This window comes from Malaclemys terrapin, chromosome 2 (assembly GCF_027887155.1).
Source record: "Malaclemys terrapin pileata isolate rMalTer1 chromosome 2, rMalTer1.hap1, whole genome shotgun sequence".
Taxonomy (NCBI): Eukaryota; Metazoa; Chordata; order Testudines; family Emydidae; genus Malaclemys; species Malaclemys terrapin.
Genome location: NC_071506.1, coordinates 42,331,230 through 42,344,733, shown reverse-complemented (window position 1 = coordinate 42,344,733; position 13,504 = coordinate 42,331,230). Strand labels below are relative to the sequence as shown.

Genomic DNA, 13,504 nt, shown 5'->3' with positions numbered 1-13,504 from the left:
AACCTAGAGGAAAACCACTTTCTTTTGCTTCAAGTCTCAATTACAGTGGAAGAAGATGGCTCTGTCAGATAGTCTTACCCTTGTCTCTATGTGACTGAAAGTCTGGTCTTTTGCCTTCAATACTAATAAAGTTAATGGCTCCCCCAACCACAATCACATCCTTGTTATTCTCAGTTGCTCCTCCAAATGGCTTCTCAGCCTATTAGGAAGGCATCCATTTCCATATCCCTCCTGAAAGGGTTCCTCTGCAATCCCTACACTGAGGAGCAACACCTGTTAATAATAGTGTATTAACCCTCTCCTTACCTAACACTGCATATGATCTCACACTGACACTCAGAAAGGAGAGGACTGATTTTCTTCAAATTTTCTAGCACAAATTCACCTCTGAGCTGTGACTAAGCATGAGGAATTTCAGTTCAAGAAGTAGTTTTGGGAGTAAGTTCTAAGCCACTGAAAATAGGAACATAAAAATAAAATACTGAATGCTTTTCATGATCAAAATACTTTACAAATATCTAACTAATTCCCACATCACCCCTATGAAGCAGGTAGAATACTATTTCCATTTCATAGAGGGGGGAAAGTGAGTTAGAGGTTAAGGGACTTGCTCTAGCACTGGGTTTCTTGTCACTGCCAACACCCTAGCCTAGGTCTTCTGAGCTGGGAATTATACCAAGATTGGTCTGGTTCCTGACTGGTGAGAGACCAGGCTGATTCAGACAATGCTATCAAACCTGCAGCTGTAGAGGACCCTTGTCTCTTGGGGTTTTTTTCCTACAAAGGCAGGTTGAAGTTAGTTTAACATTCATTGATTACACTTCTCTGTGTCCTGGAGTATGACATAGTCAGTGCTGGCTGTAAGCTTGAAAGTGATAATAATTTGAGCCCCCGGGAATCTGAATTTCTCTAAATTCCCTACTCCTTATCACGGCCATGGCTGGGACACAATGCAGGTTTCCACTCACCACCTTTAACATAGGAAGTCCCCATCCACTATTTCCCATACTCACTCCACAGACACATGCAGCACTTCTAGACAGATTCCCTATTATCCCACCCCTATAGGTCTACACCTCTGCCCCCACAGCTGTCAGGGGAAAGGAGTGTGGATCAAATGGGGTGGAGGATGTTGCACACTGGACCTTGGAGGGCAATCAAATTACTATGCAGAAACCAATGGATTTGCTTGAACTGGCCCTGATCAGAGTGGGGTGGTTAAAGCTGAATTGCAAATACCCACATTCCCTTTCTCTGTTTCTATGTGATGTGTAAATTACTGCCTAACAGACTTTCAGCTTTGACATTTGATTTCTGGGGTTACAGCTTAAAGTTAAATCTGGAATCTGGTCATTTTCAGCCATGCTCAGTGGCAATATTATGGCTATACCATGAATTTAATGCAGGTAGCATATGTTGAGGTTTGTGTGCCCACTCTGAGGCCTGGTCTACACTAGGAATTTCCATGATATAGCTACGCCTCTTGGAGTGAAAAAAATCCACACCCCTGAGAGACAAATCTATACCAACCTAGCTCCCACTTGAGACAGTGCTAGGTCAATGGAAGAATTATTATGAACCCCTCCTGCCAGCGTAGGTAGTATCTACATTAAAGAGTTACAGTGATGCAGCTGCAGCAGTGCCACTGTAGCATTTTAAATGTGGACATAGCCCTTTTCTTTCTTCCCAGGTTTCAGACCCATCTCCTCATCCACAAAGTGTGTGGCAGCTGGCCAGTTCCCATCTTCCACATGCCAGAAACCCTGGTAACCAGCAAAGATGCCCACCTGCTCTGTTCCCCCTCCCAAAAGGAGGTCTCTGAGAAGACCCATTATAGGAAAAATGTGAGTCTTCTAGCAGTCAGCTGAATTCTCCTTTACACTGAAGTAATATTTTTAGTTACACTTACTGCTGGGACTTCTCTTTGTGAGGCTGTAACAATGAGAAGACCATGTTTTGGGAGGTAGTGTTGTTTTGTGGTACTGCCCAGGACTGAGAGTCAGGAGTTCTGAATTCCATTCAGAGCTATGTGAACTTGGACAAGCCACAACCTCTCTCTGCCTCATGTTCCCCATCCATAACAAAAGGATACAGCTACCTGCCTCCCAGATATGGTAGAGGATTAGTTAGTGTATGTACAAAACTTTCAACATGAAAAGGGACATCTGAATGTTCAATATTATTTACATAGTGCCAGTTCAGTGCCCAATTCCTTGCAGACAAAGAAGTCAAGGAATTTACAATCTAAACAAAAAAAAATGCAATATCAGACTGTGAGATTGTCAAAGGAAAGACGATGCAGTGAAGGAAAACAACTATTTTACAAATGAAGTCTTATGTTTCTTTATGATCAGGGACCAGATTTGGAGCTGATAGCGTCAGAGCTGCAATTAGTACACAATAACAAGCCGCAGTTTTGCCAAATGGAGGAAAACGTTTTCTTAAGGATTATTTTCCAATCTTTATTACTATTTATGCTTTGGAAGAGGAGCAATATTTAAATGGTTAATGATAAATTGTAAGTGCTAATAGTAAAATTAGACGGCAGAATTCACATGCCATTGAGATGTACTGGTAAAGTTCCATACAACCCCCAAGTAATATGTTTTATATAATTCAGCAACCTCAAAAGAACAATAGGTGCCTCACTGATACTAGTTCAGCAAGGCTAAAGCTAATATTGCAACAAAGGGTTGTAAATGTAGGCCCTTTCCACAATGAGCATATCTACTGTAGACACTTTTGTATGTGTTTGGGTTTTTTTAAATGTTGAGCACAGTCAGCTTAATAACTGTAAATTGTCATTGGTGCAGATCCTCCAGTTGAAGCAATGATGGAAGCCAGCTCAGGCATTCTGCCTGCTGCTCTAGACAATAGGGTGATAAAACTGCCAGTGACCAGTCTATCTTAGCACTCCCACCACTGGAACTGCACTGCTGTTGGACAACAGTGGGAGATTTTCACAATACCTCCAGCTCTGTTTAAACTAGGGGAAATGTTAAAAAAATCCTACTGGTGTTAGCAACTGGGAGCCTGAGGCCCTTCCTACACTGGGTCGGGTTTATTTTTGCACCCTGTACTTACACCAATACAAACCTCTAGCATAGAGACACTGTACCAGTAGCTTATGCATTTCAAATTGGAGTAAGACACAGCTTACTCCAATGCTGCACACCTACATTAAGGGCACCAAAGCAGCTACATGATGCAAAATATATTGGAGAAAGAGGCTATCAGACAGACATAGCAGTGATGTTGGAACAATTTTTATAGGGGGGCTGCTGAGAGCCATTGGACAAAACTGTAAACCCTGTATATGATGGAAACCACTTCACACTAGGGGCTGTTGCTGCAGCCCCAGCACCCCTAGTTTGAGCACCCCTGAGCCCTGGCTTACGTGGGTTGTTTATTACTGCCATTGTTTCTAACCCCATGGTCTAAACCTATGGTGTAACTGACAGTATTATAAAGGCTGTTGGCAGCAAGGGATCCATTGTTTATATTTAAAAGACATTTTTCAAAATTTCCCCGTTGCTAACACTGGTTCAGCTGTACTAGCTGCTGCAGGCCTTTTAACAACAACGTTGTTAAGACCCGATCTGAGCAGGTTTAGGTAAAACAATGATTAAATTGGTGGCAATAGCCCTTGCCCACTCTGCACTACGACTCTCATTGTTGCTTAATTTTTGTGGGACTGAACTATTGTTAGCAATGATGGAAACGTTTTAGGAAGTGTACTTGGAATAGACAGGGCTCAATGTAGACCAAACTCAGCACATCATAACCATGTTTGGCACCATAGTACAAAAGCTCAGCGAACACTAGAGCTGTGGTATGGGCCAGTGATAGAACTAGAAAAAAGATTACTACCAGTACTCCACTCCTTGTGGCTGCTTCTCTCAATAGGACCATAGAGTTGTTGAGAAGGTCTCCATGGGCCCCTGTGGCCACTTCCCTCACTATGGATGAGCGGATTGTTGAGTCGATCTCTGCTCCCACAATCTCTTACTGTGACTGGGTTGTTAAATAGCTCCCCACTTCCCTCCAGCTGCTGGTTGCTTCCCTCAGTGGGGCTAGGAAGAGGATTGTTGAGCAGCTCTCTAATTCACACCATGCCCTCAACCATCTTGCCACTAGAATAAGGGAATTTTCTCAGCAGCCCTGATGCTTGCTATAACATGGCTAGGTGACTATCACATTTAGGCTGGGTGTATACTGTAGATAGGGCCTTATGGAGGTCGGATGAGATGGTGCCCTTCCCTTAATCAACATACTGGCAGACTATCAAAACTGAGTTTTATAATTCACGTTTCTCAGCCTGTGTTCAATCTCCTCTATTCTGAAAGGATGTCAAGGGGACAATGATGTCAAAAACATGTCCTAGCATGACTTTTCCTATGATAGAAATGACTCATTCTCTCTCTCTCTTTATACACACACACACACATACAAACTGACTCTCATTTGCATGTGTCATGGGGTGATGAAGTGCGAAAATGGAGGTGGGCAGCTTCTTGTGGTTATGAATATGCACTAAAACTACAAAGTAAGAAAGCATACACTGCACAGCTGAATCAGAAAATATAGTTATTAGGGATCCATTACAGTTTTAACCATTGAAGAGGTGTATTTAAAATGATACTATGGTGATTAGAACTATATTAATAGCTATGGGCTTGTCTACAAACAAAAGTTATACTGGTATAAGCTAAGCTGTTAATTTAAACAGATACAATTATGGACACTTTTATTCTGGTAGAAGAGGGGCTTTTTTCTGTTTACTTTGGAAGGGGTTTAAGCCAAACTGGAAAAAAAAAAAAAAACAACCACTCTTATTCCAGAAAAAGTGTCCACCTTAGGAGCTATACCAGTATAGCTATAGCAGTTTAACTAGATGGGTATAATTATACTTGTATAACTGGTAAAAAAAACTTTCCCTATAGACAGGCCTCATTATTTAGCTCCTTGTTTTCATAAGCTCATAACCCTCTATACATTTTTTTCTTTGGGAATGAAAACTTCAACATTGTACTCTCTCAGCAAAGGGGTGATTTTTTTTTTCTGGAAATTCAGTTTGACAGTTTTTGAGTTACTTGGAAAATCATTTAAAAAAAAATCCACTGATTTTTTTCATACATAATAATTATACAGTCAAGTCATAGAACTGGGCTTTTTGAAGTTTACACTTTATTGAACACTACAAAGGGTAAAACATACCTGTTCATAGGAATGATGATATTGGGTCAGAGCAGTGATCCAGCTAGTCATGAGCCCATCTCTGACAAGGACCAGTACCACTAGTCCAGAAAAAAGTGCAGGAAACCCCATAATTCCAGAGAGGTTGCTGTCTTCCCTGGGAATAGATTAACAGTTAGTGTCTTCACTACAGAGTTAATTCAAGTTACTTCCCTTGCATTTACCTAGCTCAAGTGCAAGTGGCCACACTGAAAATAACCCACTGGTGTGTCCACACTAGTGATGCGCTCATTCATGTATGGCACATTTGGGTGGATCCTACCACTATTCTTTCCATTGCAGTAAGTTGAGCTGAATTTTTTTTCCTTAGGGAATTGGGGGAGAACTCATCTCTTCTCTCTGGGCACACAGGAGGAATTATGGGAAGGTATTGGAGGACTAGCAGCGCTCAAGCAGAGCTAGCCTGGCTCCATGCTACAGTGCAGTGGTGTTAGCAGCTGATAGATTGGCTGACCCATTGGGGGGGTATAGCGTAAAGCGAAGATGAGCGTAACCTAAAGTAGATGCCAACACAGGACAAGGGATTGTGTGTGGGGATAGGACTCAAGTGAGCAGCAACACTCAAATGTACATTACTTTTGAAGCCCTATAATGTAATGAACTTTTATAATTTATTTCAGTGAATAAGTACTGTAGGTTAAATACTGTTTTCAAGTGTCAACATACAGAAATTTATTGATACATCTATTTTACAGGCAGATGGGGTCACTCTACCATTGGATTAGCAGATTGCCCGTTAACTCAAGGTAAAGGCTAGTGCTCACTTATGGGGCCCAGTCAGCTGTAAAGTATCCACACTTGCTTTCACAAAGGTGTTAAATACCTTGAGTTAACAGTCAATTAACTCTAGATAAAAGTCTAGTGAAGACTTCCTTACAGAGGAAGCACGCCCTCTACCTTTGCTTCCCAGACAACCCCTCTGCAAATGAAGGGTTTGGCTCATATCTGCACATTGTCTCTTCCCATTCCAGGGCCCTCAAGACTATGTTATTTGGCTAAGGCATAGCTCAACATGATATGGCATGAATTATGTATAATACATATGTTCAACTATATGTTACCATCCACATAAGGAGCTCATTGCTGACAAGTTTCAGAGTAACAGCCGTGTTAGTCTGTATCCGCAAAAAGAAGAACAGGAGTACTTGTGGCACCTTAGAGACTAACAAATTTATTAGAGCATAAGCTTTCGTGGACTACAGCCCACTTCTATGCATCCGAAGAAGTGGGCTGTAGTCCACGAAAGCTTATGCTCTAATAAATTTGTTAGTCTCTAAGGTGCCACAAGTACTCCTGTTCTTCTTATTGCTGACAAGGAGTGCTAGCAATTTCCCCCCCCCCCCCAAAACTCTTCTTACTGGTACTGAAAGTGGTTTAAATTGCAAGGGAAAGGAGTACAAGACTTTTAGCACTATTATGTGTAATAAGGACCTAGTAGAACAATGTTTTGATGATGCTTGCTATAGTGGGAGAAAGCTATTTACAATACCCATCTACAGCAACAGTTAAATCATTTTCAATACCAGGTGAAGGGAGGGGGCAAAGAAGAGACACTCAGCCCCATCTCCACTAGGATTCAATGCCACGGACGTTAACATCAGCAAATGTTAAGAGAACAGCATCAGCTAGTCCTATATGGAGCAAGTCTAATCAGTATGGTGTTCGCAACTGCCAGCAGCCAGTGGGATGTCTAGACCAGAGTTCCCAGAGCTAAAACTGATAGGTTAAGTTAAACCAGTGGGAAGTTTTTGAATATTTTGCTAGCAGAGACAAGGCCATTGCTCACTGTATCCAGCAGCAATGGGCAAGGCCGGCTCCAGGCACCAGCCCACCAAGCTTGTGCTTGGGGCGGCACCTGGAAGGGGGCGGTGCGGTGCTCCGGCTCTGGCCACCGGGGAGAGCGAAGCCCCGGCCGGCACTCCGCCCTCCCCCCGGCGCTCTGGCCACCGGGGAGAGCGGAGCCGCGGCGGGCTTGCCGCCCTCCCTCCGGCGCTCTGGCCACCGGGGAGAGCGGAGCCACGGCAGGCTCTCCGCCCTCCTCCCGACGCTCTGGCTGCCACTCCGCCCTCCCCCCGGCGCTCTGGCCGCCGGGGAGAGCGGAGCCGCGGCGGGCTCTCCACCCTCCTCCCGGGGCTCCGGCCGCCAGCGGAGCCGCGGCAGGCTCACCGCCCTCCCCTCGGCACTCTGGCCGCTCGGTGCCCTCCCCTGCTGCGCTGGGGGGAGGGTGGGAGGCGGCGGGAGGCTTTTTTGTCTGGGGCGGCAAAAAAGCCAGAGCCGGCCCTGGCAATGGGCCATTTTCCTAGTACAGGCCATACCTTCCCGTATCCTAAACGGTATCTCAGAATCCTCACTTGGACTAAGGGCAGGTCTTCACTACAGGTGGTGGTGGTGGGGGGGGGGGGGTCGATTTAAGATACGCAAATTCAGCTACATGAATAGCATAGCTGAATTCGACGTATCGGAGCCGACTTACCCCGCGGTGAGGACGGCAGCAAAATCTACCTCCGCGGCTCCCCGTCGACGGCGCTTACTCCCACCTCCGCTGGTGGAGTAAGAGCGTCGATTTGGGGAGCGATTGTCATGTCCCGACGAGACAATTCGATCCCCGAGAGATCGATTTTACCTGCCAATTCAGGCAGGTAGTGTAGACCTAGCCTAAGATTCTGTGGCTTTTGTATGGTAATTTGGCAAACAGTTGGAGGCAGACACCCCTTATAAGGAAGGTTGGGCTTCCTTGGAAAGGTAGAATCCTCACAGATCTTTAGTATTGACTTGACATCAGCTTGAGCAGATAGTGTAGCCACTAAAATATACAAAAGGAAGTTGAGCCTGAAATTATTAGAGTTGGAACTTTGTTTACCCTTTGCCATTCCCACTTATGGGCCCCAAGAGCACAATTCGTTTCACAGCTGACTGGAAGAGCAATGTAGTCCATTACTATTATACCCCCAGAACAGAGAGAATTTTGAACTACAAAAGGTCATGTTGTAGTGATAATTGTATTTATAGACAGCGTCCAAAATTAGTGCTCAAACATTTGGAATTTAACTATAGTATGGAAAAAAGACTCAGACAAGCCACTTTAATAGGCCAATTTTTATTGATAGTTAAGATCATATGTTTCTTCATAAAGTGCAAGATGCACCACGAAATGAAAATAGAAGGAAGGTGTGTTATTAAATACACATTGTTTAAGCAATGCTACTTTTTGGCAAAGTGCTGTATTTTGTTGTTGTTCAGCTTGTATCAAACTGCCTATTCAAACTAAGAGCCAGACAACCTTTGATATCAAAAGAACTGCTACAAGTAGAGAAAGTGGCTCCAGAAAGAAGCTGCCATATATGCATAGACTGATGTACAGTATTTATCTTAACTGAAATGTCCCTTTTGAATTTTCAAGTTTGCTGTGTACAGGTTAAACCTAGAAGGCACAGGTTTGTTTACAACACATCTGTCTATTGACCGATACATACGGAAACACAGTTTCAACAAAATTAATGAATCAGCATCTGAGGCAGTGCAAGGCCTCCACTTTTACAAGAAACAATATGTTTTACTACTGTTCAAAAACCATATAAAAAGCCACACAACTCACACACTACTAGAGAACAACAACAAAAAAACTGCCCAAGAACTCCAGGCACAAAATAGAACTAGTAACATAAATATGCAAGACAAAATTAACAAAAAAAAGTCACTGATAAAGTATTGATAGATAGAGATATCTATCTCTCATACAATATAGCATGGTTTCCAATATTAAGAATTGAGAGGCACAGCTTTTGTGCAACAAAAAAGTTTATATCCTGAAAGATATAGGATTTCATCACTAGAAAGTTATCCAGTAATATAGTATAAAAAAAGATTAGTATCTCCCAGTTTTTAGGAGCAGTCTAACATTGCGTTTACTTGCCAACTGAAAAAAGGCGGCTCCAATTATAATGCTTGGGAGCCATGCGTTAAAGAATTACAAAACCCTTTTAATTCAAAGGAGGTGGAGATGCCATCTTCCTTCATTTAAACTTTAGGAAAATTAAAGCTGAAGGAAATTAGTTATTTAGGAAGAGAAAAATTAAAGCAAGGAGTCTCCTGAGCTGGAAAGTAAGTGTGTGTGTGTGTGTGTGGGGGGGGGGGGGGGGAATGAAAGAAGGACAGAGGAAATGTTGAAATGAAAAGGAATGATACCAGAAGCAACATTAAGATCTCAGTGAGCAAATGAAAGAGATACACTAGGAATTGAGATTGGTGAAGCTACAAAATTATTCTTGGATAAATAATTGAGAGTTTCTAGCCCAGAGGAAAATATCATTGTATATATATATGGATATGCATGACTAAAAAAAGAAGAGGTAAGATCATAAATCATCTACATTCTGAATTGGCATTAAGCACTTAGACTCACACAATCACTCAAAGAAAAACCTATGTTCCATATCACTGGAAATTGTAAAGAACAGGTTAGACTGAACACCTTTCAGCGGTGATCAAGGCTAAGTGCAGGGGGCTAGACTAGATGACTTCCCAGCATTTCTAGGAATATACCCCAGTAAGATGACAGGAGTACAAACAAAAGCAACGTAGATAGTGCTACATTTATAGATACACATGGCAGTTAAACTGTTAACTAAAACCAGGAAAAAATGGAGTATTTGAAGGGAATTGGGGACCAGAAGGCTATTTGCTACAGGATTAGGAAGATTACTCTCCACAAGAGTTCAGACTGCATCTATTATATGCAGTGCTACTCATACTGCAAGATTACTACAAGGCATTAGGTTTTTGTATCAGCAAAATTGAAACATTTGGCCATATTTCAAAGAACATTTCATAGGTTTGAAATAATTCTTAAGCATTATTGGTTTCATCTAATCACAAAAATTAAAGCCAACCATATACATGTTTTATAGTGTTGAGGCTTTTCCACATGATTTCAGCTGGAAGACACTGTTGAATGTGACTAACATTGATATGCCTTAGCAGCAAATGCAGGAAAAGCAGTGATCACAGATGAAGTACTGGAAACAAAAGAGGAAGAGTAAAGCTTCACTGTTCTCCCCTGTTCCTTGATTTACTCCAATTATCTATCACGGTTGATTTTGTAGTGTGGCTGTCTGGAAGTATCTGCACTGTCAAATTTGGTACCTTTGCCTTTCAAGGCATGCTTTCTTCCAGAAGATCATGCAAGATTTTAATAACTTTAAGAGAATGTTTAATGTTCTGTACTTTCCCCTCTCCCTCACTAGTCTATAAAATTAACATCAAGTTAGATATTTTTCTGCTTTTATGCCACATGAGCAATGAAATATCCACTGTTAATATAGCTCCTACATCTCCACTTTTATATACCCTCCTAGCACTGCTTAATTCCGGAAGACCAGTAGTGTTAGAATGTTTTTATAATGTTATGCCTTTCATCACTTCCAGGCATGGCCACCTCAATGTCATTCTCTCATTGGGAAAGAATTGGGAAGGGTGCAAGACCTCATCTGGAAACAGGTTTTCCATCCAGTGGTTTGTGAGCCATTCCTAATCTATCACTTGAAATGAATTGATTTATTCGAGGCAGTAATCAGCAGCTCAGAAACCCATCCGTACTTGCCATCCACCAGAATAGGTTCTGTAGAAGGTGTTTCAGCTATGGATGGACCTATTACAGAAGAAGGCAGTCAGTCTAGCCCTTTCTCCTTGGATCAGACTACAGATAAACTAAACCAAGTTTTGGGAGGTATGTAATGGATGCATCCTCTCCCAAAGAAAAGTGGAGACAGGAAAAAAGAAAAAAGGAAAAAAAAAAGAGCATGATCTAAAATACTGATGGAATCTTTGGGTTAAGTGTCTATATTTAATAACCCATAGGTCTATATGGAGTGAAATGAAAAGTAAAGGCACAAAGTTTGTCCCTCTCCAATACCTGGGACATTCGTGCCACCTCTTATTTCAGTATTATCAGGTGGACATTTTACTCTCTTCTGCTGCTTATATGAAGTAACTGTTTAATGAAAGTAGATAATATCTAGTTTAGATTAAATCTAGAGTTATCCTTCTTTCAATAAGAGTTTAGTGACATCTACTTCAAATCCATTGGCAACTATAGCCTTTTAATGCTTATGTTAGAGTATAACTGTGTACACAGTATATACAGACATACAAAGCTGTCAAAAGCACTGGTTATTAAAGTGTATGGTTGACCCCAATAATTTTGTAACTTCATACGACTGAAGAATGCATGTTCCATCTTTGTTAGAATTTTCTTTAAAAACCCATCCAAACGTCGTAGCAAAGTTAAAAACCACACTCACACACATTTCCAAAACACTGAAATATTTAAGATAACCATTTAGGACCTATAGCAAGGCATTTTGTGATACACTATATGTAAATGTGGTTTCAAACTAATTAACACTAGTCACGATTGTATTCAAATGATTGATCACACCTTCATGATCTATACATTAAAACAAGAGCAAGCTAAGAACAATTAACCGATAGGATTAAAACCTCAAAAGCCTTCAGTAATTGTACTGACGCTGGCAAGGCTGGTGAACAAACAATCCATTGTGCTTGATTTGCCGAGAGTGGCAATCCCTGGTAAGATTTTGGCGACGGAGACTGTTTCTATTGAGATGGTGTCTTTCGTTATGTTCTTTTACCCACTGGGTCGGACGAAAACTCTTGGTTTGTTCCAGAAAACTTGAGTGAGCAGCAAGAGTGGCAACGTAGCAATGAATATGCTGCCCCATTTCATTTCGTGCTTCCATTCTAAAATTTAACATACAAATGTTAGTTACAGTTCAGCTAGCACTCCGAGATCTAGGTAAGTTTATTAAGGGAATGTATTTTCTTCTAGCTGAATGAATATAGATAGGCTTGGAAGGATTAGTTTTGTATCAGTAAATGTCACTAAACATCAATTTCACCACACACACACACACAAATATTTCTATCAATAGAAATGTACAAATAGGTAAAGTAAGAAAAATGCTGCTTGGAGAACTTAAGAGCTTGATTTCAGGATATTTACTGGGTATACTTTGAAATGTAATGTTGACAGTTTGTATTTTAATGGTTATAATGCTTTGACTTTTTGGATCTCAATGTGTAATGCCATTAAATTATTGTCTGACATCCCCACTGCCTGGCCCTTCCACCCCTAATAATCTCCTGCAACTGAGAGAATTTAAATAGATAAAGATAAAAAAAGTGCTTAAAGTGCTTAAAACACAGATCTAATCCATCAAAGTTATTTAAAAATAATCAAATTCTGCCAAGCCTAAATATAGATGTTTACACAAATCACTTCCAGTAGTTGACCCTATCCTATCACAGTAGGCATGAAGTTTTCTGATGTAGTTCTTTAGCATGTTTTAGGGAGTGAGTTGATAATAGGTCTGTTTCCTCTACCCTGTAAAGGACTGTGCTATATTTAATCTTTTGTGTATAATGCACTTTCCAGCTTGCTATTATACATGAACTAATGGTATAATGCCCAAAAGATTGTATAATGTATTAAATACAGAAGGCAGCATGTATTTCACTATCCTCAGACGAATTAGTAAATATTTACTAGATGTTATGGTTAAAGGTCATCTTGCACAGGATAGTTTAGGCTGTGTGAAAATAAAGGGCACTAAATAAAAGATTGTTTGGATTTTCTTACATGGCTGGCAACCAAAACATGATGTTCATGCATAAGACCTGGAAAGTTAGACCACTTAAGCCACTGAAGTTAGACCAGCTGTGTGAAATGCCATGAGTAACTAAAGATCTTTCTTCAGCCTGTCCTTTTGATTCCCTCAATGCCTCTCAAAGTCAGACTGCTGTAGAGACATCCCATCGCACAGTATGGGGTATCACCAACCTATGCAAGGGTGGGAGAATACATCAGTAAAATGTCTCTTGCCTCCCACCCCCACAGCCTGACATACGGTGTGTAAGGGTTGGTGTTGTTAAGTTTTGTAACATAAGAGCTTTCCAGAGCCCATGCAAGTTTTTAAAAACAACTTCCATGAACCTCTTCATCAAGGTGGCATGATAGTTGTGACATTACCTGTATAGCAGACGCTTTTATGGGACACGACGTGGTAGTATGCAACTTTACCACCACCCTTTTTGGATGACTCAAAGTTTAGGAGCCCATGCCTTCCCTGTGCTCAGGGCACAGAGGATGGGGCCCTCAGGGAGTCAGCTATAACAAATTCAGCCCTAGCAAGTCTCTGTTTCCACTAGTGGAAGAACCTTACACTTGTGG

General features: G+C 41.5%; 2 protein-coding genes across 7 annotated transcripts in view; both read right to left on the bottom strand.

The window, feature by feature from the left end:
* Positions 1 to 5,342, bottom strand: part of CCNE2 (cyclin E2) — a 30,598-nt gene extending 25,256 nt beyond the window's left edge. For both annotated transcript variants that reach the window (XM_054017350.1, XM_054017351.1), the window contains exon 1: positions 5,218 to 5,342. In XM_054017350.1, the coding sequence (XP_053873325.1) occupies positions 5,218 to 5,225 (8 nt within the window). In that variant the 5' untranslated portion in view covers positions 5,226 to 5,342. The remainder of the gene's footprint in view (positions 1 to 5,217) is intronic.
* Positions 5,343 to 8,337: 2,995 nt separating this feature from the next.
* The window catches only part of TP53INP1 (tumor protein p53 inducible nuclear protein 1), a 67,283-nt gene continuing 62,116 nt past the window's right edge, over positions 8,338 to 13,504 (bottom strand). For 4 of the 5 annotated variants that reach the window (XM_054017126.1, XM_054017127.1, XM_054017125.1 and 1 more), the window contains one exon: positions 8,338 to 12,015. In XM_054017126.1, coding sequence (XP_053873101.1) covers positions 11,766 to 12,015 — 250 coding nt within the window. In that variant the 3' untranslated portion in view covers positions 8,338 to 11,765. The remainder of the gene's footprint in view (positions 12,016 to 13,504) is intronic. The other variant, XM_054017129.1, reaches the window with a different exon arrangement.